At 38.1% G+C, this 24,347-nt stretch overlaps 2 protein-coding genes across 4 annotated transcripts; both read right to left on the bottom strand.

Moving 5' to 3' along the window:
• Nucleotides 1-64: 64 nt before the first annotated feature.
• On the bottom strand, nucleotides 65-6,124 carry tarbp2 (TAR (HIV) RNA binding protein 2). Of its 2 annotated transcripts, none has more exons than XM_028447064.1 (7): nucleotides 5,922-6,124; nucleotides 4,551-4,865; nucleotides 4,365-4,434; nucleotides 2,934-3,111; nucleotides 2,726-2,853; nucleotides 1,692-1,887; nucleotides 65-1,549 (listed from the first exon to the last, which is right to left on the bottom strand). In XM_028447064.1, exons 1-7 carry the CDS (start codon nucleotides 5,972-5,974, stop codon nucleotides 1,392-1,394), a joined length of 1,098 nt encoding a protein of 365 aa, XP_028302865.1. In that variant the 5' UTR covers nucleotides 5,975-6,124; the 3' UTR covers nucleotides 65-1,391. The 2 variants fall into 2 exon arrangements, with proteins under 2 accessions (XP_028302865.1, XP_028302866.1); XM_028447065.1 differs by having other exon boundaries at nucleotides 2,994-3,111.
• A 9,415-nt stretch (nucleotides 6,125-15,539) lies between these two features.
• Nucleotides 15,540-18,985, bottom strand: sp7 (Sp7 transcription factor). Of its 2 annotated transcripts, none has more exons than XM_028447056.1 (2): nucleotides 18,804-18,985; nucleotides 15,540-17,722 (listed from the first exon to the last, which is right to left on the bottom strand). In XM_028447056.1, exons 1-2 carry the CDS (start codon nucleotides 18,822-18,824, stop codon nucleotides 16,385-16,387), a joined length of 1,359 nt encoding a protein of 452 aa, XP_028302857.1. In that variant the 5' UTR covers nucleotides 18,825-18,985; the 3' UTR covers nucleotides 15,540-16,384. The 2 variants fall into 2 exon arrangements, with proteins under 2 accessions (XP_028302857.1, XP_028302856.1); XM_028447055.1 differs by having other exon boundaries at nucleotides 18,789-18,984.
• Nucleotides 18,986-24,347: the final 5,362 nt, after the last annotated feature.

The raw sequence follows: 24,347 nt of genomic DNA, 5'->3' as shown, positions 1-24,347 counted from the left end.
CGAATTAAAGAAAAAGAAGAAGACTCTCTTCGTCGTGCATGTAGATAACCACGACAACAGAAGATTTTAGACAAAACAATATGCTTTATTATAAGAGCCGAGCATTAGCTTTGACATGTTGGCATGAGCTCCTTAAGTTAAAACCCAAAGTAATTCTACACATTAAAAACACCAGACAAACACGTTCTCTGATTCTTTACAGAGAATGAGGTGATAAAGTAAAGCAGACTAAACTTTGATGTGTGCACACAGTCAGTATGCGTTGTGCAAAAGATGTATCAAATAGTGCAAACTAACTACCTTAGATCAGTTCTTTAATTGAGTGTGAGGGAATTTATCGTCAGCTCTGCACTATGGAGCAAAAGTTCAGACACATGTACAAAAAGAGCAAAAGCAGAAGTATTACACTTCCTTTTCAAATGATTAAAAACAATCCTGGGCAATAAAAGCACAAAAATATCACAGAGGTAAAGTTATTCGATCGCCATGTGACATGTTAAAGTTACCAGCTTGTGACTTTCTCCGCTGGTTTTAAATTAAAACTATTTTTTCAAACCAAGCAGATGTTTACGAAGCCCCTAAAGTGACATGAATGTGTTTCTATTAATATTTAAACAGTTCTATGTCAACGCTTAAAAGTTTTGTGAGTTAGTTGCACTGACGTGATGCTGGTGAGTCACAAAATAAATCTATGACTCAGATTCTATGACGGCAAATTTTCACACATCGGCTTCCATTTCCTGTATCTACTGTATGTGCTCAGGTAACACAACTACAAAAAATCCATTAAATAGATAAATGTCTATTCATATCCTTTAAGGGGCTCTGTACACTTTTTAATTAAGAAAGAATGGAGTTTACTTCAAAATGGCAGCACTCACATCAGCATCTTTAAAATGGTTCTGAGTATTTTACCACATTTGATTAAAAGATTAAAAAGACACACAAAATGAAGATGACAAACCACTGTGAATTCACACCCAACGAGTAACGCTTTCAGTTTTTTCCTCAATGCCAGCACACATTACGGTAACTCAAGCACCAAAATTATGTTAATGTTTGGACTACATTTTTAAGTTCTTTGTAAATGTGTTGTTGAGTATCTGCACTAAATGAACTGCCACAGCACCAACATGCATTAAACTTTCAAATTAAATTAAAAAAAAAGAAGCTTGCAAGTGTAAAAAATTATATAAATATTTAAAAGGTCTGTCCAATGATTTCTATAAATCACAGGATTAATACATTTTCTGGTAAACAGTCATCACATATCCAGAATTTTTGTCAAAAGGGGATTCATTTTCACATTTGAGGTAATCTTGTTTTTCATGGTCATCACTAAACTTCCTCCAACAATGTCCAAAGTAAAACCGTAGTGAAATCGAGTGCCATCATTTGCCACCTGCCATTATTTTGAGGTACTGCAAAGCATTGTGGGCCGCGCTGTCTCGAGCGTCGTCTGCGTTCGGGGCGAAGCCATGGCACACTGTGATTGGCTGAGTGGACAGCTCAACAAGACACTGACACACACCGCTGCGACCGCGCTCCTCTGAAACACAGACACAGAAACATACAGAGTTAAATACCAAAGCAGTCACAGGCTTCCACTGTACAATAGGTTTACAGTATTAGCAACACAAAAGTAACTTCATTCCTTCAGACCATTTCACTCTGCTTTGCTGTCAACTTACGTAGATCCAGATAACTGACATCGAAGCACTGCTCCACTGACAGGTCGCCCAGCAAAGAACAAAAGTTGGAGTCTGACGGTGTTCCCAGAGGGTGGCTCCGAAGCTGGAGAATCTTCTCACCAGCAGAGTTGCGTAAAGTGTCCCACGTGCAGCTGAAGCCTTTACTTTTACCTGCTTCAGCTCTGCTACCTGTGTGCTGCACACACAGAGGGACACATGCCTTTTAATACACTGCTAGAAAAATCACCACTGTCTGTTAATATTATCATTACAACACAAAACGAGCATATGCACAAAATATTACCCACAGAATGAACGCAAATTAAGAAATCGTAGCAAGAATTATGTGCACAGGCTGAAGTTAATGCAGGTTGGTGTTAGGGGTGTGTCATCCAAGGAACAAATATTCGATTTGATTACGATTCAAGTTGCTACGATTCGATTATTCAACGATTATCACAATTTTTGATGCATCTTTTTTCCCTCACCTTGTGGCTACTTCCATTAATTAAAAGTAACCAAACAAATGCACCTCCGTTATATTCTATTTATGTCAAGTCACTAAATCCAACAGGAAACATATCACAAAAGAAAAATATAAAATTTTTCCAGTTTATTCAATCGGATTAAACACAAAAGTTATCTTATTCAGTTAAAAAAAAGACTTATTCTCACACTTAGTAACTGTAGCCAAAGGCTCGCTCAAACATACTCGGGTGGACATCTACAGACTTAATTGGACGCACGGAGTCTGCTCCGAGGATGTGCGCCCAAATATATTTGAGCCTTTAAGAGTTAGCTGCCGCCATCGCCCACTTCACTTGGTCCATTCCTTCAGGTGTCTGAGCGGCATGCGCGACTTTAACTTTTGTTCCGCGAGCAGCGGTCGTGTTAATGTCATTTAATTATTATGAAAAACCATCGCTTTTTAACATTTATGAATTGATATTGAATAGTCATGTGTCGAATCATGATTAATCTAACAATTGATGTTAGATGTTATTTCTAGTTGGTGTGTTGGCATGGCCTCTCACCTGGTTAAACGTGTCTTCCTCTGCTTCCGCTTCATTGCTCGTCCTCAGGTCTATTGGTACATCATGTATACGAGACAACATCTTAGCGGCCGCATTTCTCTTGGCTAGCTTCTTAGATGTACCGCTTCCTGGGTAAAAAGTGAACGAGAAAGTGGTCAAACTTTGAATACATCATTTGATTCATAGCTGTAAAAGCGATTTGTGTTACTTTGGAGTGATTCAATCTTGGAAGGCGAATCATTCATTCCAGCATCCGATCGTGACTCACCGATCTCCACAAATCTTTCAACTCTGCAGGTCATGGTGAATTCTTTCCGATGTGCAGGACCAGACTCCTGGGTTACCGTGTACTCTGGCAATCGCCATCCTTTCTGAACCACCAACTCCTAAATCAAACATAGGAGAAAGACCCATAGAAAAACTAACTCAATACAAATAGTTGGTGTGAAGCATATGTGTCAAACTCAAGGTCTGGGGGCCAAATCCGGTCATTCAGAGCATTCGATTCGGCACACAGGAGAAAGTAAAAATGACAGAATAAGCATGAATCATTGTGTAAATTACCAAATAATTCAGTTGTAAATTGTTCTTGAAAGAACTCAAAATGTTTTCCAAAATCCTGCAAATTTTCACAAATTATTTCACAATTTTTCACAAATTATTCCACAAAATCTCCCCAAATCTCTCCTGTTGCCACTTTTTGATCATGTAAAGCACATTGAATTGCCTTGTGTATGAAATGCTCTATGCAAATAAATTTGCCTTGTCTTGCCAAATTAACTGAAAATTGATAAAAAAATAAACAAGACAGTCATCAAAATCCCCCACCAGATTGGTTGTCATTATAACTCACAACCTTTTCCTAAATGTCTGAAATCTAAGAACTTAGAGGTATACGAAAGAAAATATTATCACAACAGAATATAAAATTACTAACTATCTTAAACGGTTTCTAAGAAAAGCTGTCCCCTTTGAAGATACCTGGAACAAAGTAAAAAAAAAACAAAATAAGGGCAATAACTACGCAAAGAATATCTGCGTGCTTCTCATTTTCGAACTCCATCAAGGTATTGATACCCTGAAGCCACACACCGAAGTTGGTTATCCTATCTTAATTGATTTCTAAGAACAGCTGTCCCCTTTGAAGATATCTCGAACAGAGTAAAAAAAAAAAAAAAAACAGAACAAGGGCAATAACTCCGGAAAAAATGAATGCGCACTTCTCATTTTTCGAACTCCATCAAGGTATTGATACCCTGAAGCCACACACCGAATTCGGTTATCCTATCTTAAACAGTTTCTGAGAAAAGAAGTCCCCTTTAACTCGGATGGACGGACGCACAGATGGATGGAGATCAAATCTATATCTTCTTTCACACTTTGTGGGACATTTAAGTATCTGCCACTTATTGCTTAAATATTGTTTGATGCCTTTTATACTTTATGTAGTACAAACTCAGGCACATCAATGTTGAAATTGTTTGTTTTCCCGCTTAAAACCTGCGGCCCACTTGTGACCGAACTGCTCCATATTTGGCTCGTGAACTAAAAATGGTGCAAAGTCATTCGAACATTACACCAGTAAAAGTATTTTTAAAAAAGTTTTTTTTAAAAATGTAAAATCAAATCCTTTATTTACCTGTAGGGCACCAACAGGGTTACACTCAGACTGCTGAGAAGTGCCTGAGGTCTTCATCTCGGACAAGGAACTACATAAAAATTGAAAGAAAACAAAACAGTGGAGAAAATACAGAAATCATAAGAACGCTTCATAAGATTTTAGTTTTACTCTGATGGAAAATCCCCAACACAAATAGTAACTGACCCATCACCATCTGATGACCCGTCAACTCCAATAAAAAGGTCAATGCCAACCCCAACTGCGGGAGGCCCTCCGAAGCCTCCTTTGAGCATCTTGAGAGCAGCCTCGGCGGCTTTGTGCTTGGCTGCTTTCTTGCTGGGCCCTTGGCCGGTGCAGCTGATCTCTCCAACAGAGACGCGGAACGTGAAGTTGGGCTGGTGGGCCTGTCCCTCGGCCTTCAGCAGGTCATACACTGGGGTCTTGCCTATCCGCGTTCCATACTCCTGCAGCAGACTGATGGGCGTCTTCCCAGGATTCGCAGCCAGCATTTGCTCAATACTAAAGGAGAAAAATGGTCGCATGACATAAACTGATATAAGATCATTTCATTTACCAGTCATGTGGTTTATCAATACGTGAATTCCAGAAATACTCCAGTATTGCCAATAAGCTAAAAAAAAACACATGTAGCTCTCAAAGGGTAAATTTTATTGTGCTTTTAATAAATACATTTAATTAATTACCTGTATTTGAAAGAAAGAAGAAAAAAAAGACCTATTCGGCCACACCGGGAATCTACAGTCAGTTACAGAAGATATACATTTGTTTCAAAGAGATTCAGATATTCACAGTTTTGAAGTTGATTACAAACTTTATTATACTGGAAATAAAAGCTACTATTGCAACACAGATATAGAGTACAGTGCAACAAACACACAAAATACAGTTGTTTCTGTTGCTATCAATCTGAACAAAGCAGTTCTATTAATTATATATTTGAATTTCTCTTTAGTTTTTGAATGCATTTTTTATGCTGTACTATCATTCACTTATTAGGCACATTTAAATAAATACTATTTTGTACCAAAGTCAATGTATATTTGTTTTACTTGGCTTATATTCTTTTATTTGTCACCTACAGACATTTATGTCTTAGATTTCCTTTTGTCACAGCCACTAAAATAGATTAATTTCATACTATAGCTGTAACACAACCTTAATATAATAGTAATCAAGAATTATTCTCACCACAAAACCACCTTAAAAACATTCAGACTATGTTTATCTCATTTATGAATAATATATTGTCTAATTTTCAGCTGTGAAAAAACACACTAACACTGAGGTAAGTTTCATATCTGTTTGTATCCACTAATAATGACTTTTATAATGGGAACTACAGGTGATTGCTTAATAAACAATCAATCTTCTATATTCAAACAATAATTATTAAAATGTATATGATAATTCAAGGTTAAACTGGATCAATCTGTTTGCACCAGCCGGAAACCAATACAACATACCAAAGGTTATTTGGCCAATTCGCTATTGAGTCCGAGCACTGTTTGCTTTTTTTAAGTGTCAAACTAGTGTGCTGTGTTAGCTTAGCATCACCTGGAGCACCCGGAATTTCTCTTGGAGCTGTCCGATGCTGTCTCGTCGTTCATTCCCTATTCCCCGCAGACAGAGTCGGTAGGTTTCGGATGCCAAATCCCCCCCAGCAGAACAGATACTAGCTTTCATTAGATGGACTCTGGTACAGTCCAGAACAGACGGACAGAGAACAAAAACAACGCGCCTCCTCCACTACAACTGAGACCACTGTCGCACATCTATGACGTAGGTGGCCTGGAGTAGCCTGGTGATAAGCCACACCCACTTCCTCACTTTTGGATGAATTTATTGAATTTATTTGAAATGATTGATTATTTAAAAGCGACAATGCACAATAATAAACAGACATGCTGTAAATGAGCCAGAGTTAGCCAAGAGAAGCTAGTGTAAAAGCGATTAAATACAGAGAGAAAACAACATGACAATATGATAAATAACCATAATTACTGATAAAACAAAGAACCAAACCTGGACTGAAACTCTCACAATTTCCACACAGTTACAGGAACACAGTTCAAACAAAACAGTTAATCCATACTTAAAACAAGTGAAACAAACAATGGACAAAAATCAAAACAAAATAATAATAATAATAATAACAACAACAACAACAACAACAACAACAACAACAACAACAACAACAACAACAACAACAACAACAACAACAATAATAATAATAATAATAATAATAATAATAAGTGCGTATTATATATGTTATATTATATTAAATACCCACCCTTTGTATATCTGTAACTGTTGTCATCATGATTCTATTTCACAATTACATTTTAACTAGCAATGTGAATAAATAAATAAATCACTAGTTAGTGTTTTGTTTTGGTAAAGGGAGGTAAGATGAAATATAATCTTCATCCTAATCCTTTTTGCATATGTTTTGTTATAAATTTGCTCTGTATCCAAATTCTGTTACTCATTGGAATAAATGGTTGAATTAAAAATAGTTCTAGATGTAACCCCTGTATACATCTCATTCATCTTGCCAAGTGTCTTTACAACGCCATGGCTTCCCACACCTAAGTTTATTTGCCTGGTGACAAGAAAGGTGAAAAATCTTTGAACACAAAATACACAATGCAAATAAGTTCATAATTGTTCATCAAACAAGATAAGTACACAAATTCAATTTTAGGTAAGCAAGTTTAATTAAGTAAAAGTATATTTTTAACTATGATTATGCTAAATCAGTGCAGGTAAGTAATCTGTTAAAATAGTCATTGACCAAACAGAAAAAAATAGTTCTACTTTTAGAACTAGAATAACCATTTTACCTTGTGTTTTACACCAGATATTTGATATCAAGGATCCATAATAAATACTCACTCGGCTTTCCATAGGCAACAGGGAATGTTTGAAACCAGCAGAGGGTGACAGTTAGTCACTTTTGTTCCAGCTTTTTCAGTGCCCAGCTGATGTCTATTTACTTCCCACAATGGATCCATGTGGAAAGACAGGAAACAGGCTTTTTAGCATAATGTAGGAATTATATCTAAAAAAAAAAAAAATTTAAAAAACATGTCTGGTGTGTTTTTGACTTGTAGGTACTCTAAAAAATAGAAAATGAAGTTAAAGTAGCCAAGGCTACATCAACAAATGTAAAATATTGTTCATAACAATCATTTATAAGTTGAATCTTATCAAAAATAAATTTTAAAATATCAGCTGTACCACTGTCGTCTGTAAACACTGTAAATATTACAAATAGGGTTTGTCTGTATAGGGAACCTATGTGGACAGAATTTATTTTTGATTGACACCTCACAGTAACACTGGTGGAGATAAGCTACATCTGTTGCCACAGGTGCTCTGAAACAGTCTGGCAGAAGCATGGTTACTCTAACGGCCCCAATAAAAACAAACAACCAAAATCATAATAATTTAATGTTTATTGATTGCCGTAGTGAAAATTCTTCTATGCATTTTTACCCATTTTCCCCGAGTAGTAGCAGTGGGCTGCCAACTGCAGGCGTTGGATTGGGGTTAAGGGACTTGCTCAACATCCCACAGCATTGGCCCGGGTGAGACTCAAACCAGCAACCCTCCGATTACAAGTCTGCTCTCCTTAACCCTACAAAAGTTTATTTTTATTTAGCAAGGTTTTTGGACATTTCTAATAAGTACTTGGGTATTATACACACAATACTACCTTGAAAGTGATAGATTTTGTTGTAAATGTGCCAATACTTGCTCGAAGAATATTTTTTTTAACAATTAGTGCCAATTTCTGCTTTTTTTTTAAAACCCATTTTCTGCAACTACACCAAACTTGCCATATTTTAACCTATTTTCACTTGTTTTTTTGTTTTTTTTTTTGCTCCTTTTATTGCATTTTTGCTACATCACTCCCATTTCAGCCACTCCTGCATCAAATGTCAATGCTTTTTCTGCACATTTTTTTTTCCACTTTAAAGACACTTATAAACCCTTTCCACCACTTTTCCCATCTGTCACATATGTTGACCCATTATTATCACTTTTAACCTCTTTTCATCATATTTCATGCTTATTTTTTTGTCAATTTAACCACATTCACCATTTGTCATGCCCATTATTTGCCAGTTTAAACCAATTGTTCCAATAATGACACTTTTAACCCTTTTTACCACTTTTTTGACTGTTTTGGTCACTTAAATTTATAACTTTTAACCAATTTCTGTGGTTTTTAAAATCCCATTTCACCACCTTTTCCACCATTTTTGGTCACATTCAACCCATTTTATTTTTGATTAAAACAAGGATTTACATCTTTAAAGATGACTATAAATGATAATAAACTTCTGATAAATAAATAAATAAATAAATAAATAAATAAATAAATAAATAAATAAATAAATAAATAAATAAATGTGTTTATCACAGATTTTGCTGACTTTATGAAAGGGCCCCAAAAAGCTCTCCCCTTTATTCCCCCTTATTGATGGCCCTGTCTCCACATGACTTTTCTTCAATGTTCATGTCCGTGTTCAACCACCTTCAGGTACAATGGGGGTCCCCGGCCTCTGGCTCCTTTCTTTTGGGGGTCGCTGGGTGAAAAGGTTGAGAACTGGTATAGGTGAATCATTGTAAGAGAAATGATTTTTCAACATGTTACAGGTTTTGTAAGGAAACTAAGAATGATTTGTTTGGGTTAGAATACAGGTGACCATTGTTTGAAGTTGACATGTACAGGAGTTTAGTTTAAATCTGTTTGCTTTCGTGAACACTTTTTTTGACCACATGAGTTTTGACTGAAGAAACTCCTTCCTGTCAAGGTAATAGAAGTTTCATAAAACATTTCTAGACCCCTTCCATCGCTCCACGGTGAGTTCCTCTGATTTCCGTCGCTCAACAATCAATTTAGTTTCGGTGTGCTTGTTAACCCACACTGAGCTCTGTTAAATAGAGCTTGGGTTTGTGATGGCTTCACTCGTTGGCACCGTCTGAATGTGTGTGCGCGTGTGTGTGTGTGTGTGTGTGTGTGTGTGGCTAAGCACATTTTGCCAAATGCAACATGAAAGCAACTGGCCATGACAATGGATAAAACTGTCTCCCATTTGAACCCCAAACCTCCAGTCTAAACAGGATGATTGATCTGTGACCAAAGAAGCTCTTTCTACGCTTGAGTCCAGTTTTTTTTTTAGTTTGGTTTCCATATTGTATGCCAGGCCTTTATCTGTTTCCCCTGGACCTCATTTATTGACCTTTGATAATAAAAGTATTTTTTTTCCACAACTCATCCACAAACTCACTTTTCCTCTCGACCTTTTTGTCTTGGCCTGGTGCATTGGTGTGTGCGGTTCTTTGGTTGCCAAAGTAATCAGTAGATATCTTTAAGCATGGGGCATGAGTATAAATGCTCCTTTCTCCCCTCCTCTTTCCACAATATGATGTGTTTCCTTTTTTGTGTGTGTTTTGATCCCTCTCTTGCGGCCAAGCTGTGCTGTGGTGAGGCACGGGTTCGAGTGGCGCTCTTGTGTTATTTTTGGCAGCTGCAGTGGTTGGTGGCTGTGGAGGAGAGAGGAGACAGAAAGGGGGATAGCATGAAGACCAAAACCGAGACTGTTTAAAGGATTTCTGTCCAAAGGAATTGCTTTTTAATGATCAACGACCCATTATAGGTGTGTGTGTGTGTGCAGAGTAGACTTTTGCGTTACACACACATTCAAAGTTAAACCTGCATAGACATTTTTTTCTCATTTGGTACATCACAAACACTTCATTTACATGTTCCTGTTCTCAGGCCGCAAACTCAGCGATGCTAAATTGCTCAACTTGTGAAATCCTTTTTTTTCTTCTTCTTCCTCCTCCCAGTAAAAATCCACATCCTTTAAGGAACTTGGTGTTTAAGTGCAACTGCAAAGTTACATTTGGGCTTGGTTAAGTCATGTCACACGGGAACTGCTCCTTGTTTGTCAACCACTCCGTTAAAAAGCCTTCTCCTATGTGGGAGCTGAACTGTGACATGACGCCTGCTCAGGCAACTTGCAGAGTCAGACGCTTCCACCCTTCTTGGCTACAGATCAAGAAATCCGTATTACTCAACTTTATTTATTTAAATATTGTGGTGGCGGCGGTAGTATGTGGGGATCATGTGCATGCTTGACTTATGTGTGCGAGAAGTAGTTGTGTATGCATGTGTGTTATCCCACAAAGATATTTCAATTTCTTTGAAATATTAAATAAACATGGAGCAGCAATGGCAGCAGAAGCCTGACTTGAAGCGCTGCCTGCCAATGGGTTTCTGGGTGGATGCGTGGTGGTGGTGCTGGTGGTGCGGGGGGGGGGGGGAGGTTTGTGGCCATGGCTCTGGGGGGGTGAGGCAGCTCATGGTCAGGGCCCCCATCGGACACAGTGGCGCCTCGCGCTGGAGGACTTCTGAACCACCACACTCCTCCACCAAAACCCCTGCCAACTCCAGCTCCCTGCTCCCGCTTCCAACCCAAATCACCCTGCTCTCTCTCTCTCTCTCTCTCTCTCTCTCTCTCTCTTCTCCCTTTTTTCTTTATGGCTGCTCTTTCCTTTATCCCTGTTCAGTTGATTCACATCAAACTTCATTTGCTTGTTGGCTTGTATCCTATTCCTTCTTACCACTGTACATTTATTTGGCTGCATTCAGAGCGTGTTTCTATCATCTCACCTCAGAATGGTTTTGTGTTATTACACCTCGTCCATTCCTTCTCTTTTCATATCCTTTGCTTCAAACGTCTGAAGGAAGTATTTAGTGGCTTAGCAAAAACAAAACTAAATTTGTTTTGAGTTGTACCAGCGAGACGTTGAGCATTCTGTTCACGGAAAGGACATTTTAATGGTGCCATAGATATCATTAAGTGTTTTAAGTTGATCAGTTTTCCAACCATTTTGAATAGGAAGAAAGGAAATATTCCACTGTGGCAAAAACACAGTACACCATCCCAGCTTTTCTGTATTTTATCTTATTATATATAGTCGTAGATGTATATCAACTAAAATTGCATAGAGTTTTATTTATTTCTTTAGCGTAATAATTCCACAATTCTCCAATAACAGTGAACGATTGTCTAATTTTTAGGTAATTGTGATGAAGTGTAATAGCTGGACCTTTTACTTTTAATCATAATATAGATGTCAAAAATATTAAGCAGATTAGATATGTCCACACTTTGTGTGTCACGCATGTGATTTAAAAAAAAAAAAAAAAAAAACAATAATCTTTTATTTTCCCTGGAAGCAATTTGTCATCCGGAGACTAATAAATTGGAAGCATATTATCTTTTTAAAGCAGTACAGAGTCACCCACAGCCCTCCCACAGTCCCTATAAACCAAATGGCCTCATTTAGTGGTGCACTTGGTGCGACAGGGAGTAAGGGAGTGCTCCCTTTTAAAATCTAAACGCTGATCTGAGACGAGGAAATGTTGTTGCACCATATGATTAAAGCCAATAATATAAAAACCAGTTTAGGTTTTGATGATGTAAGTCAGTGTTTCCAAATCCTAAAGTCACCATGGACTAGTTTCATGCAGAAAAAAAGCTCCATGGCACTGTGTGCCACTTTATGGTTAATATAAGAGAGTCTTTACACCTTCGCTAATGCCACTTACACACAGAGACAGATTTGTTTCCGTTACACTTTTTAAAAGTTTTTTCATGCATGTTTTCTAATGTTTATCTATACAATACTCTAGCCTAAGGATTTAGGCTTTTGCTTTGTGTAATGCTCAATTCACTATTGTTATTACAGTTGGATCAGAAATGATTTTTTTCCATACATGCAATAAAGAAAGAGTTTCATCAGCAAAATGATGCTTTTTCCAACAATGTGTTGTGATCATTTTTTCAGGCTGTTTTAAAATGAAATTTTGAAATTCCAACATTTTTAGTTGAATTTGGAACATTGTTCAGGGTGCGTATGTAAAAGTGTTTTCTCAAAGACAGCTTATTTCACATACCTGTTCTCATGAAATACTGCTATGGCTCCATTAAAGCACTATAATGTCAATCAAAGGCTGAAACAATAAACCTTTGTGTGGACTGGGCCTAAGTAACTTTCCAGCCACTTCTCTAGCATAATAGCAGACGTGCTGTGAGAAATCATCTGACAATTGATGTAACACTGTCCAATCATCTTACAAATGTTCATACAAAATAAATTAGACTTTATATTTATATGGGATAAGTTGTTTGATCCTGTACTGGAGAACATTTCTAAATGGATATCAGAATCGGAATCAAAAAGGTTTTTTATTTGCCAAGTACACTTTAAAAACAGCACAAAAGAATCAAACTTGGCAGTTGGTGCGAAAAACAGAAAAAGAACAAAAAACAAACCACCAACAACAATAATAGTAATGATAAATATAAAGGATAAGGGATAAATAAAGGATAAATATATACATATATATGTGCTGCAGTTGTAATGGCTCACAAAAGCTTGAAAAACACTTCATCTGCACTGAAATATGACATTAGTATATTTTTTGCCACATCCTGAAAAGAACGAGTTTGAGAAGAAAAGCAACCAGGATGAAAACAGCTGCCTCTTTCAAATATTGAGGTTTTCATCTCGAGTTGACATTCAAAAAAATCTCCAAAAAAAAAATCCCAATATTTCACCTCTCTTCTGTGTTGTGTTGATGTTTTAAACCTTCACATACAGGTTGACCTCCTCTTAATGTCATGGTTTATAGAGATTCTTGAAAAAGCTAGATCCTGTTGTCATCATCAGGCTGAATGGAGAGCCCCTGGGTATACATGCCTCTCTCACACACACGCACGCACGCACACACACACACACACACACACACACACCTGTGCTTTTGTCCTGCTTCATGGCTCATGTAAACCCACCCTGCTCTCACCTTTTATAGGTATAGAAGGAGGGTTAGAGCCTCTGGCTATGTCGGACCACAATCTATTGTTTTAGATGAATGCTCAGTTGTCTCTAGAAAACAGGCTCATTAGCATTTTGCTCAACACTATGTAATGAGGGTATTTGTTCAAAAGAATTGAACTGTGAGTGTCTTCCTGCAGGGAAACTGTGAAGCATGACTTCATAAACATTGGAGAAGAAAGGAAACATTCAGATGGGAAATGTGATTTGTAGTATTTGTAGTGATTTAACTGGAGTGAAACAATATTTTAGCTTGAATGATGTGGCTTTTTAAATCAAAAGGCGTTCATGAAACCTTGACAAGATAATGGCCGTGCACAGAGCTGATGCGTGCCTTAGCTCTCCATCTTTGTGTCTATTTTATCTATTTAATGTGTGTTTTACTTTTTGGCAAACAGTTTTTTATCCCTGGGCCATGAGAACTCTGAACAAAAAGTAACCAACTTCCTCCCATGACTCAAACTACATTTGCAATCGCAAATCCTATCTATGTGCAATAATTCACATAAAAGTGCAATCCACTATCTGTGCCATATTTGTTTATCTCACCAACAGGTCAGTTTATATTTTTATATCGCGTGTTATGGTAATGTATATAGTGTGTAATCATATTATATATTTATATTTCTTTTTCCAATATTTTATTTAAGTGTGTGCTATATGTCATTCCTTTTTTTGTATTTTTGTTTTTTTCTTCTGCCTGCATGTGTCACTGCATATATTTTCTTTTGAAGAAAAACTTCATGTCTCCTGTCTTTCAAAATACCAATGTAAAAGTACATTTAAAGCTACAGTATCTTACCACCATCCAAATTACTCCTGGAAATGGAGTTTATTTTTCTCATTAAATGCAAAAAGAAAAACGAAAAACACTGGCAGCAGCTGCTGTTGCAAAAGCCACTGACCATCTTCTCACCCTCTCCACCCCACCTCCATCTCAACCACCACCACCCCACCCTCACTTACTGCCCTGACACACCCTGCCCATACACCATTCCCCATGTTTGCCTTTCATGTTGTGGACTCGACTATGTGCCCACTTCAGACCACCATAAACATGTCGGTTCCTGATGACAGAGTGGGCCCAGGGACGTTTTATATAAATTGACCTCAACTACAGCTCATTAGGTGCCCTAAATTGGAACCATGCAGCCTGGGAACGGCATAGGAGTTACTTCCACACAGGTTGCGCCATCAACTGATGTCAATCCCAACATAATAAAGTGGTTTTCATATTTTAACATTTGGAAAATAGCTCAATTTACTCTTAAAAACTTCAAGGCATTCTGTATAATTCACCTGTTACCAGTGTTTTATTGCGATTTCTTTAGAATTAACACTTTAAACACTTTTTTTCGTCTGACAAAGTGTCACAAAACATCTGTTTAAGAGCTCATTTGCTCCGTCCTAGGGCTATCTTACTTTTAATGCCGAGTCCATGGGAAGTCCACCCACTTAAAGTATTTTTATTAGTCTGGAAAAGCCTCAGTGACCTTACGGCAAAGTGGACAGGGAGTCACGAGTGTCACTTGTTGAGACTCTTGTGCAAACGCAACAAAATACCTTCAACAAAAGAATGGCAGACATTGAGACTTTGCTGAAGCCTTTTTTTTCGTGCGTCCGTGTGTGTGTTTGTGTGTGTGTTTTCATGCATCCTGCTCTGATTGAGGTCTTTTGTTTGACTGCCTGCCTCCATAAACAACACGACCACAGTCCCCTCTGTCCTAATCCCTCTTCTCTCCTTTGCTGACCCCACTAGAGCTTGTCTCTGTAATTACCTCGCTGCTGGGCTGAAGAGAAAAGTAATTGTCTTTAGTAACTAACTACAGTTGGTCTGTGAAAGGGGGCCTTTGTTTGAAGTTAAGACATAATTCAGTGCTTTGTTTTGGTCTGTAAAAGATAATGAAAGTATTTAGTTGGCCAGGGTAAGGTGATGAAATAGAAAAATAAAAAAGCAGGATAGAAGTAGTTGTGTAAAAGTGTGTAAGATTGGAATCTTTTAAACAACAGATTTTAATGTTTTTTTTTTTTAAAGGTTTTACGTGTTCTCGGAATAGTTTCTGTTGAGAAATAACTCCAGCAAAAGAAGGTAAAAACTTTTTTTTTATTCTTCAACACCAAAAACATCACTCGTAAATCTTACATAATTTTTGAGGGTTCATGCTTTATCCATATTTACAGTATTTTATTTCACAACAATTTAGCAAAAACTGTTAGTTCACTGTCACTAGAATTAAGAAAATGACATGAAATAATTGATGCACCGTGACGTCTTCTCATTGTAGAAGATTGCTTAAAATGTAGAAAATATATAGCAAAGTAAAATAATGACAGCCCTGAATTCTTTCAACATATAGAATGCATAATTAAAGAAATAATCTGATTTCAATTAAAAAAAAAAAAAATTTCTTCCCGGTAAGGAAGCCCTCACAAAAGATTATACAGTAATAGATAACACACACAATTAAAAAAGATCTATAAATTAAACTCTAAAAGCTCATCTAAGCCTCCAACTTGAAACTAATAAATAAGGAAAAAAAAAAGTCTTAATTTAAACTTAGTCAATCTTGCATTTATTCTTTCCAGGTGTTATATGTCCTGCAGAGTACAAGATAAACTCTCGTGTGTATAATTTAAGACATAAATTAGATCCATAAGGTAAATGATTTTAAATTAAACAAAAGAGAGAACAATACATCATATATTGAAAAGTCCTCGAAAAAAAAATGTTATTAAGAAGTATTGTCAACGTACAGATGTAGGTTGTGTTTTTCTCTTAGCATGCATAACCATAAGTGTCTTTCAACTTTTTCCTTTTGCAGCTCCAGAGGTCCTTTTTTTCTGAGTGAATTGCTTCAGTGGTTTGTCTCATTTGAAAGTCAGAAAATGTTTTTCAGCTACAAAATGTGTGTTAGCATATTTTCTGTTTCTGAGCATTACTGCGTCTCTATGTGTGCCTTACTGTATGTTTGTAAGGTTGTGTTTTCTACAGAGTGTTGTTGCTTCCTGCACTGTGCTCAGATAAACACTGACGACATCCTGTCTCATATATTTGCAAAAACTTTCACAAATGAAACTTTACAGAGTATTTGATTCAGTCAGATCTCCAACAGTCCACTGCTGTTCTCCACTCCATTAGTCGTGCCAGTCTTCTCATCCCCGTTAGGGATTTGGTCAGCAGCAGTGTTGGTAGATACAGCACCGGAGCTGAGTTCTGTGGTCTCTTCACTTCGTGGATCTGTTTCTCCCTCCACAGCCACGGCCTTTCCTTGCAATGCAGATTCTGCGTGGGTCTTCTGATGCTTGGAGAGGTGGTCGCTACGTGTGAAGCGCTTGTTGCATAGTAGACAGGTAAATTTCTTCTCCCGTGTGTGGGTGCGCACGTGCCTCTCCAATTCATCGGAGCGAGTGAATCGTTTCCCACAGAAGAGCCAGTTGCAGACAAAGGGTCTCTCCCCGGTGTGCCAGCGCAGGTGGGCTTTGAGGTGGGAGGCTTTACCGTACACCTTTCCACAGCCCGGGATGTGGCAGCTGTGCACTGGTTTCTTCCTCAAGGATGCAGCCGAAGCCCCCAGCCTCTCCAGCTCCTGGCAGTTAGGGCAGTCACATGACGATCTGGTAGGAGGGTTCCCCCCACTGTATGCCCCTGATCCCCTTGGAGGCTTGAGGCCCATTTGACTCTCAATCAGTCCTGCACTGGGCACAGGCTTGGGCTTATACATGTCCTGGGACAGCATGTGCTGGGAAGGCTGAAGGAGATGTGAGGAGGATCCCAGTCCTACAGATGGGTAAGGAGCAGGGTTGAGTTGAGTAAAGTCAGTGTTGTAACTGGGTAGTTGTGGGCTAAGGGACGCCTGAGGTGCTACGGGTTGTAGGGAGGCCTGGAGACCTCCGTCCCCTTGAGGCTGTGTTGCTGACAGCCAGTTGGAGTTGGGGTGGACGTCCCACCAGGAAGACGTAGCATTTGCTGGAGCAGCGGTTATACCAGGGTGGATACCAGTCTTGTACCAGGAGCCATAGGGGTGAGTCATATCCAGAGAGGTGTAGACACTAGTGAGACAGTCGGTGGTTGCGTGCGCTTTGGACACTTCCTGGGAGACAGAGGTTTGGAAAGTGTGGGAGAATGGATTATAATCTGTGTAGCCCCCGGTTGAAGGAGGGGGACTTTCAGTGGGAGTAAGCAACCCACCACCCCCGCCTCCTCCTCCAGTTGTAGCAAAGGAGCCAGTGTAGGAGTCCGACAGGCCGGTCCCGTCTGCAATGCGTCCGTTCTTCGCTGTCTGAAGGTCAGAGGTCATGATGTAAGTCTTCTTCACTGGAGAGGTGGTGCCGTTTCTACTGGGTGTCGCAGAATCCCTTACTGGGCTGGTGCTGCCAAACTTGTTACAGGTAGCAGTTAACATAGCCAGAGGACTGGAGCCATAGCGTGCATCTTCCTGGGGAGGAGGAGACAGGGAGAGCAAATGAGACTGTCTGTCTGCAGGAAATGGCCTCTTGCCGCCGCTGCTTCTGTCAGTGTCAACTCTAATAAAAAACGTATGTCTGACTGCCACCACAAGCTTTGCCTACTCTCTCCACTTTCAAAGTGGCTGGGCCAATTTCAAGCAATGGATGTTTATTCATTGGACGGCTGCAATCTGCTCTGACAAGGAGGAATTTCCTTACTTTGTTTAATGAAAACCACTGTCTTAATTTTACAATCACAGTTATTATGAGCACAAGTGATTAACTTTTTACAATCAAACTTGATCGCTCTTGGCAAAATAAAGACATAGTCAAGCTTCATTGTACCACATGTGCTACAATGATAATGCCATTAGCTTAATATACATGCAATTTTTTTCTGAAATAGGTAGAAAACCATCCTTCCTTTGTGTAGACACTGATAATTAAAAAAAAAAAAAAAAAAACTTCATCCTCTTTAAATTAACAAATTATTGTGTGTATAAAATTCAAACACACGCACTCAGATGATTACAAGAATCAGATATTGTACATTGTATCAAGATGCAACATATATACATGGCTGATACACTATTATTTTACTATTGGTAATAGATAACTCAGAATGTTCACGTTCTATGGATTTGTTTTGTGCTCATGTTTTTTCGCCAAGACATTTGTTTCAAATACGGAGCTTGAACAAGTTGTTTTAGACTCCTTATTCAAGAGAAAAAGTACTGTAGCTCCTATTTATTCTATTCATTAGTTTTGTTATTTTATATTTGATCATAAATGCTGCAGGCTTTTGTGGGATTTGGAAATTGCTTTTTACATTTTAAACGACTTCCAGACTTTGAGGGAATGATCACCTAAAGTTGTGGTGGCCCTCCAAACTCGCAGTGCTCAACAAACTTAGTTTGCTTTCAGGTTTCTTGAAGATTGAATAACTTTTCATGATTCAGCCTAAAGTATTATATAAACCAAGTGTTTTTCCATATTTTGTCTGCAGGAATGTTCAACAATATCAACAACAGAAAAAGAGAAAGCGAGTGTACTTACAATCACATATCCTACCTCCAGAATAGATGCGGCCATCCCTGAGTAACAAAATCCTAAAGGAAGCCAAGGGGAGCAGGAGAGGCGCAGCTCTGAGTCCCAGGACCGTGTGGAAGGATTTGGGCTCCCTCGCAGGGAAGTGTTTTGAGGCTCCCGGGTCCCGCCCCCTAATTACAGGCTTTGGGCTCTTTGAAGACTTGCTAAGAAGCAATAAAAACCTAGAGGAAAATGAACTGAGATTGGTGGATGAAAATAACGACAGCCCACCTCCTGCTAATGTGTTGAATTATTTTCAATATAAATGTATGAATGAGTTACTCATCCACCACCATATGGACATTATTTCAGTTTCTCTGGCCTTGTTCTTTTTCCACTGGGTTTAGTCTCTGGGAGTCTGGAGGAAGAGACTACATTTTATATCACCTCAAGAGTTATTTGGACTAATTTCTTCTCAGACTTAATTCTTTACATTATATTTGCTGTTATAGACACAAGGGTCTTAAAGAAACAGTGGGAAACACGCTGGAGTTTTTTTTGGCTTCATTCAAGAAAAAGAGGAGAATATAGGACCTTGGTCCGACCACATAAATTAAAAATAATTTCGGCAAGGCTGCGGTTTCTATTTGAGATTTTACTATTCTGGTTTCGATCCTTTCTGTTTCCAATGTACTTAAATTCTGCAAAAACGGACTTTTCAGACATTTACTGTGATGGTTAAGGAGTCTGAATCATAGAAGCAATAAGCAATAAAGAAATTGTTGACAACAATGAAAAATAAAGCCAGAGGGGCAAATACAGTGAAGGAAGCGACATTTGACATGAAAAAGAAGCAATATAAGATTTTGATTAAAAGATGACCATAATAAAAATCTGTGAGTAAGAAAATAAAGGAAATACCCCAAAAATTGTATAAGCATTAATACTATTTATTAATAAATCCACATCTGTCAAGTAACTACCACTTTTTATTTAAAAAACGTCTTGTGCAAGCATGAAAGTTAGTTTTAAATTTTAGCTGTGGAAGGAAAACTGTTTGCTGAAAACGTCAATAGAAGTTTATAGATGCTTCACTGAATGATTAGCCAAATTTGACCTCTGAAATTACACTTTATGATCTGAAACCTCATAATATCTCAAGTGAATTGAACAACTTGCATACAAGCATGAGTTTGCCTATCTATTATCCACAGATCCCACACTTTTACTGGTAACCAGAGCAGAGGAAGACCATCACAGATGCTAAAAAATTACTCCCTGGGGACAATTTCCAACTCTGTTTAATGTAAAAGACACATTTTTGGAGTTTAGAGACAAACAGGTGTACCAGAGGTAAACCACAGGAGTGCTTAGAGACAAGTTTTATAGAGAAAAACTGAAACACAATTAACATTTTTGCTGTGAGACCAGGTGGATAAGCGTAAATGTAAATGTTGATAACTCTCTTTTTATCTGATTCATCATTTACAACATGGATAGTCAACAATATTTGTCCATGTGCCAAAATCATAACTGGGAGGTGGTGAAGACCTGGGAACACAAAGACACAAGAGGTAAAACATGAATAAAAACATGAACTAAAGACAAGCAAATAAACTAAGATTTACTGAAAAAAGGGTTTGACTAAAAGTGAGCCACGAGGGCCATAAACAAACCAAAACTACAAAACCTAACAGTTACCAAAAGCTGGTTCAATGACCATTATGTCACTGTACTTGATTGGCCAGCTAACCGACCTGACCTGAACCCAAGAGAGAATCTATGGGCTATTGTTAAGAGGAAGATGAGACATTAGACCCAACAATACAGATGACCTGAAGGCTGCTATCAAAGCAACCTGGGCTTCCATTACCCCTGAGCAGTGCCACAGGTTGATCGCCTCCATCGCATTGATGCAGTAATTTATGCAAAAGCAGGTCAACAAGTATGGAGTGCATAGAAATTAACAAACTTTGCAGAAGTCTGACATTTCAGTTTAAAATATCCTTTTTTATTGATCTTATTTAATTTTCTGATTTTCTGAGACACTGAATTTTTGGCTTTTATTATCTGTAAGACTTAATCATCAACATTTCAAGAAATAAAGGCTTTGATTATTTCATGTCATGGGTCTATATTTTATATAGGTTTCAATTTCTAAAACCCCTAATCTCTTTTTGCAACTGACCGATCTTAATGAAATTTGACTCAGTTATGACGGGTTGGATTGTCAGTCACCACACCGAGCTTTATCCGGATCAGATCCAGATTGCACATTTGACTGTGATTTTTCCAAAAAAGTGGGAGCGCCCAAACATTTTACCCACTGTATTGTTATTAATAATAATGCATCACATTTATATAGCACTTTTTTGGAGACTCAAAGCTGCTTATATAAGACAAAGGCAAATAAAGAAAAGAAAGAAAGAAAGAAAGAAAGAAAGAAAGAAAGAAAGAAAGAAAGAAAGAAAGAAAGAAAGAAAGAAAGAACAAAAAAAATAAATAAAAGAGAGTGGGGATAGAAATGTCTTATAAGCCTTTAAAGTGTGAATGTCCACAATTGTTTATAGAAGATCCCATGATGCATAAGAGAACAATCAAATTAAAACTAAATTAAATACATTGAAATAGGAGTTTTTGTCTTATTTTAAAATAAAAACCATCATATAATTCAGGATATTGTAACAAATTAAATTGTTTTGATTTTATGCGAATACTTAAAAAAAAAAAAAAAAATCCTTTGTAAAACTTGAAAGCAGGGTTTAATTAAATTTTCTGGCTAAACAACTCAAGAAGTCAACTTTCAGTCTCAAATAAAACGGATTCTAAAATGCATTTCAGTGGGCGTCTCATTTTTTGAAGGAGAGCACAGAAGATTAAAATTGTTGTCAAAAATAAACATGTAATTTTTGTCCTTAGTTTTTCCTCAATTACAGGGCATGGTCAGAGCTGGGCTTGTCTTTGTGGAGAGTCTGGCCCTCACATGAACACTGCAGCTAAATTTGGTAGTCTGCTCCCCGACTGACCTTCATCCATTTATTTTCTTATTCCAGAAGTGGTGTGAGTGGAAGAACAAAAAGTTCGAGATGCAATTGTACTCTACACTTTCGCAATCTCCAACAGGGCACGGCTCAGAGTCTTTATCTGGTAGACTTTAGTCAACTGTCAGACAGGGTGTTTTGTCTGTCCATTCATCCATCCATCCTTCCATCCATCCATCCATCCATCCATCCATCCATCCATCCAACATGTCGAACATTGACATCTTTTGACACTTTTGAGGCATTTCCTTCCTCTCTCATTTGACACATGGCCCGTTAGCGGTGCAAGTCTTTATGCAGTGTTCCTTTTCTTCTTAGTGATCATTAGTGCTTTATATTTTACAATTAGGTGAAATGAGAGAGCAAAGCAAAAAAAAGCTCCTCTACAGTGAAAAAGTGGTCTGCAGTCGGCTGCTTCCCGCATTTTTATAAACTTTGGCGTGTGCCCATTCACAGTTCTCTTCAAACGAGAGCATGTTGGATCTATAATTACAGAATGAGTTAAGCTCTTAACAGCCTCATCAAAAAGCTTTCTCTGCTCTATTTGCTCTACTCTTCCATGTGTGTTTTTTGTTGCTACTTTTTGGTACAGACCCTCAACAAGCTTGATGAACTTTAGGGTGTTGGGTGGGCACGGTTATGTGTCGTTAATTACAAGTTTGATGTAGATAGTTATTGTCATTAAGACGGCTATTAGATGCATCAAGTGGCTTTGGCTTCACTGGTGGCTGATTGACTTTTACAAGTAGCACATTGCATAATGTATTAAGATTTAAATCTATCTATTAGTTACTTTAATCACCTCTGATTAAGGGAAATATTTGATAAATTTTCTAAATTCGTAAAAATGCAATGTTAAGTTACTGTACTATTGCTAGTTTATTCATCAATAAGTTTGTGCGGCAAATCAGGCATGATTTCCATTGTACTGCTTGAACGCTGGCTTTTTGCTGAAAACCACCAGATGCAATTTACGTCTCATTAGAGTTTAGAAAAGGCTTAAAATAAATATGCGTACCCCTACCTTAGACCATTCTCACAACCTTACAGAGTGATGTGGCGTTTGCTACCTGTGTTGGGGAAGCAAAAATGTGTACTAAATTATATTATCTAGAGTAGATTCAATAATACCTGCAAAAATGAGCAATTATTAATTGTGTAGCTACATGTCTAGCCCTACGACATACTGTCCAGCTTGTAAACAAACCACTGTGGTCCGAAATAGTATAAATAAATAAATGAAACATAATCAAAAATGTTTTTCATATACAACCGCAGGAGTGAATGTAAGTGGTTGTGTGTCTGTCTGTGTGTGGTGCCCTGCGATGGACACACTGTCCAGGGTGTCCCCCGCCTAACGCCCAATTGAGAACAGAAGAAAGGCACCAGCAGACCCCGACAACCCTGAAAACAGGAACAAGCGGGTCAAAAAATGACTATTTCATAATGTATTTATTTGATACTGATAGTAGCATCCAAATGCTGCGCCAACCTGGCATAAGTTTGATTTTCCATTTCCTGGTTAGTGCAACATCAAAATTCATCCACTGTAAAGTTCCTGGTCTTCTTAACATCCAAGGAAGTGGATGACACGTAACTAAGCACTAAAATGTTTGATTGAAATGCCATCTCTAGACAGAGTAAGATTGAGGCTGGAAATAAGAAGAGTAAGGTGTGATGAGAAAATATTATGTGAATATTGAAAAATCTCCAAAATGGGTTTGCCAACATATAAAGAGATGATACTTAGGGTTAATAGACAATTCTGACAGATATTAGTAACAAGGTTTTAAAGGAGACATATCATGCTTTTAAATCCTTCCTTTTTACATATAAATCATACAGTTGTGGTCTATATAAAGCGGAACTGCAATGCTTGGGTCTGAATTCCTCATTATTATAGCTCCTCAGGCCCCTTTTCTAACCCTTTTCTGATGTGCTTCTAAGAGCAACTCGTTTTGGTGCAGTCTCTTTAAATGCAAATGAGACACTTTATACCCCGCCCCCTCTCCAGGTTGCAGAGGTGACACTCGGTTCAACTCCACCCTGTTCGGCCATTCTTGTAGTTTGATAGAAGAGATACGATTATGTAGCGGCGCAGAAAATGTTTATTCACACGTTATTTACAAAATGTCAACATCGGAAGACTTGTCCATCCAGCCTTACATGTTCGAGCCAGAGTCTGACCCGGCGGAGCGAGATGAAAATGAAGATGATGAACCTGCAGAACCCTAACAAGTGAGCTAACACAAGCACTGAGCTAACGCTAGCGCCAAGCTACCGTCACGAAATGCATTTTAATACAGTCTTTTCGGAGACTAAAACGGCAAAATGAAATGACTAATGAAAACTTTAGACTTAAATTAAATCACGTAGGCCATATCATCAAGGATCTAAAACGAGCACACAGCGCTAACATATGAAGTCTGAAGACGGTGCAACTGCTAATGCTAACAAAACAATGACAAGGACGTCTTATCATCACACTTTTTAGCGCTATTTACAGCTTACCGAAGTGCTCTGTTCGTCGTCTCCAAAGATAGAA

Source organism: Gouania willdenowi, chromosome 5, assembly GCF_900634775.1.
Source record: "Gouania willdenowi chromosome 5, fGouWil2.1, whole genome shotgun sequence".
Lineage (NCBI taxonomy): Eukaryota > Metazoa > Chordata > Actinopteri > Blenniiformes > Gobiesocidae > Gouania > Gouania willdenowi.
The sequence above is the reverse complement of the archived record's forward strand: the minus strand, read 5'-3'. Positions and strand labels throughout refer to the sequence as shown.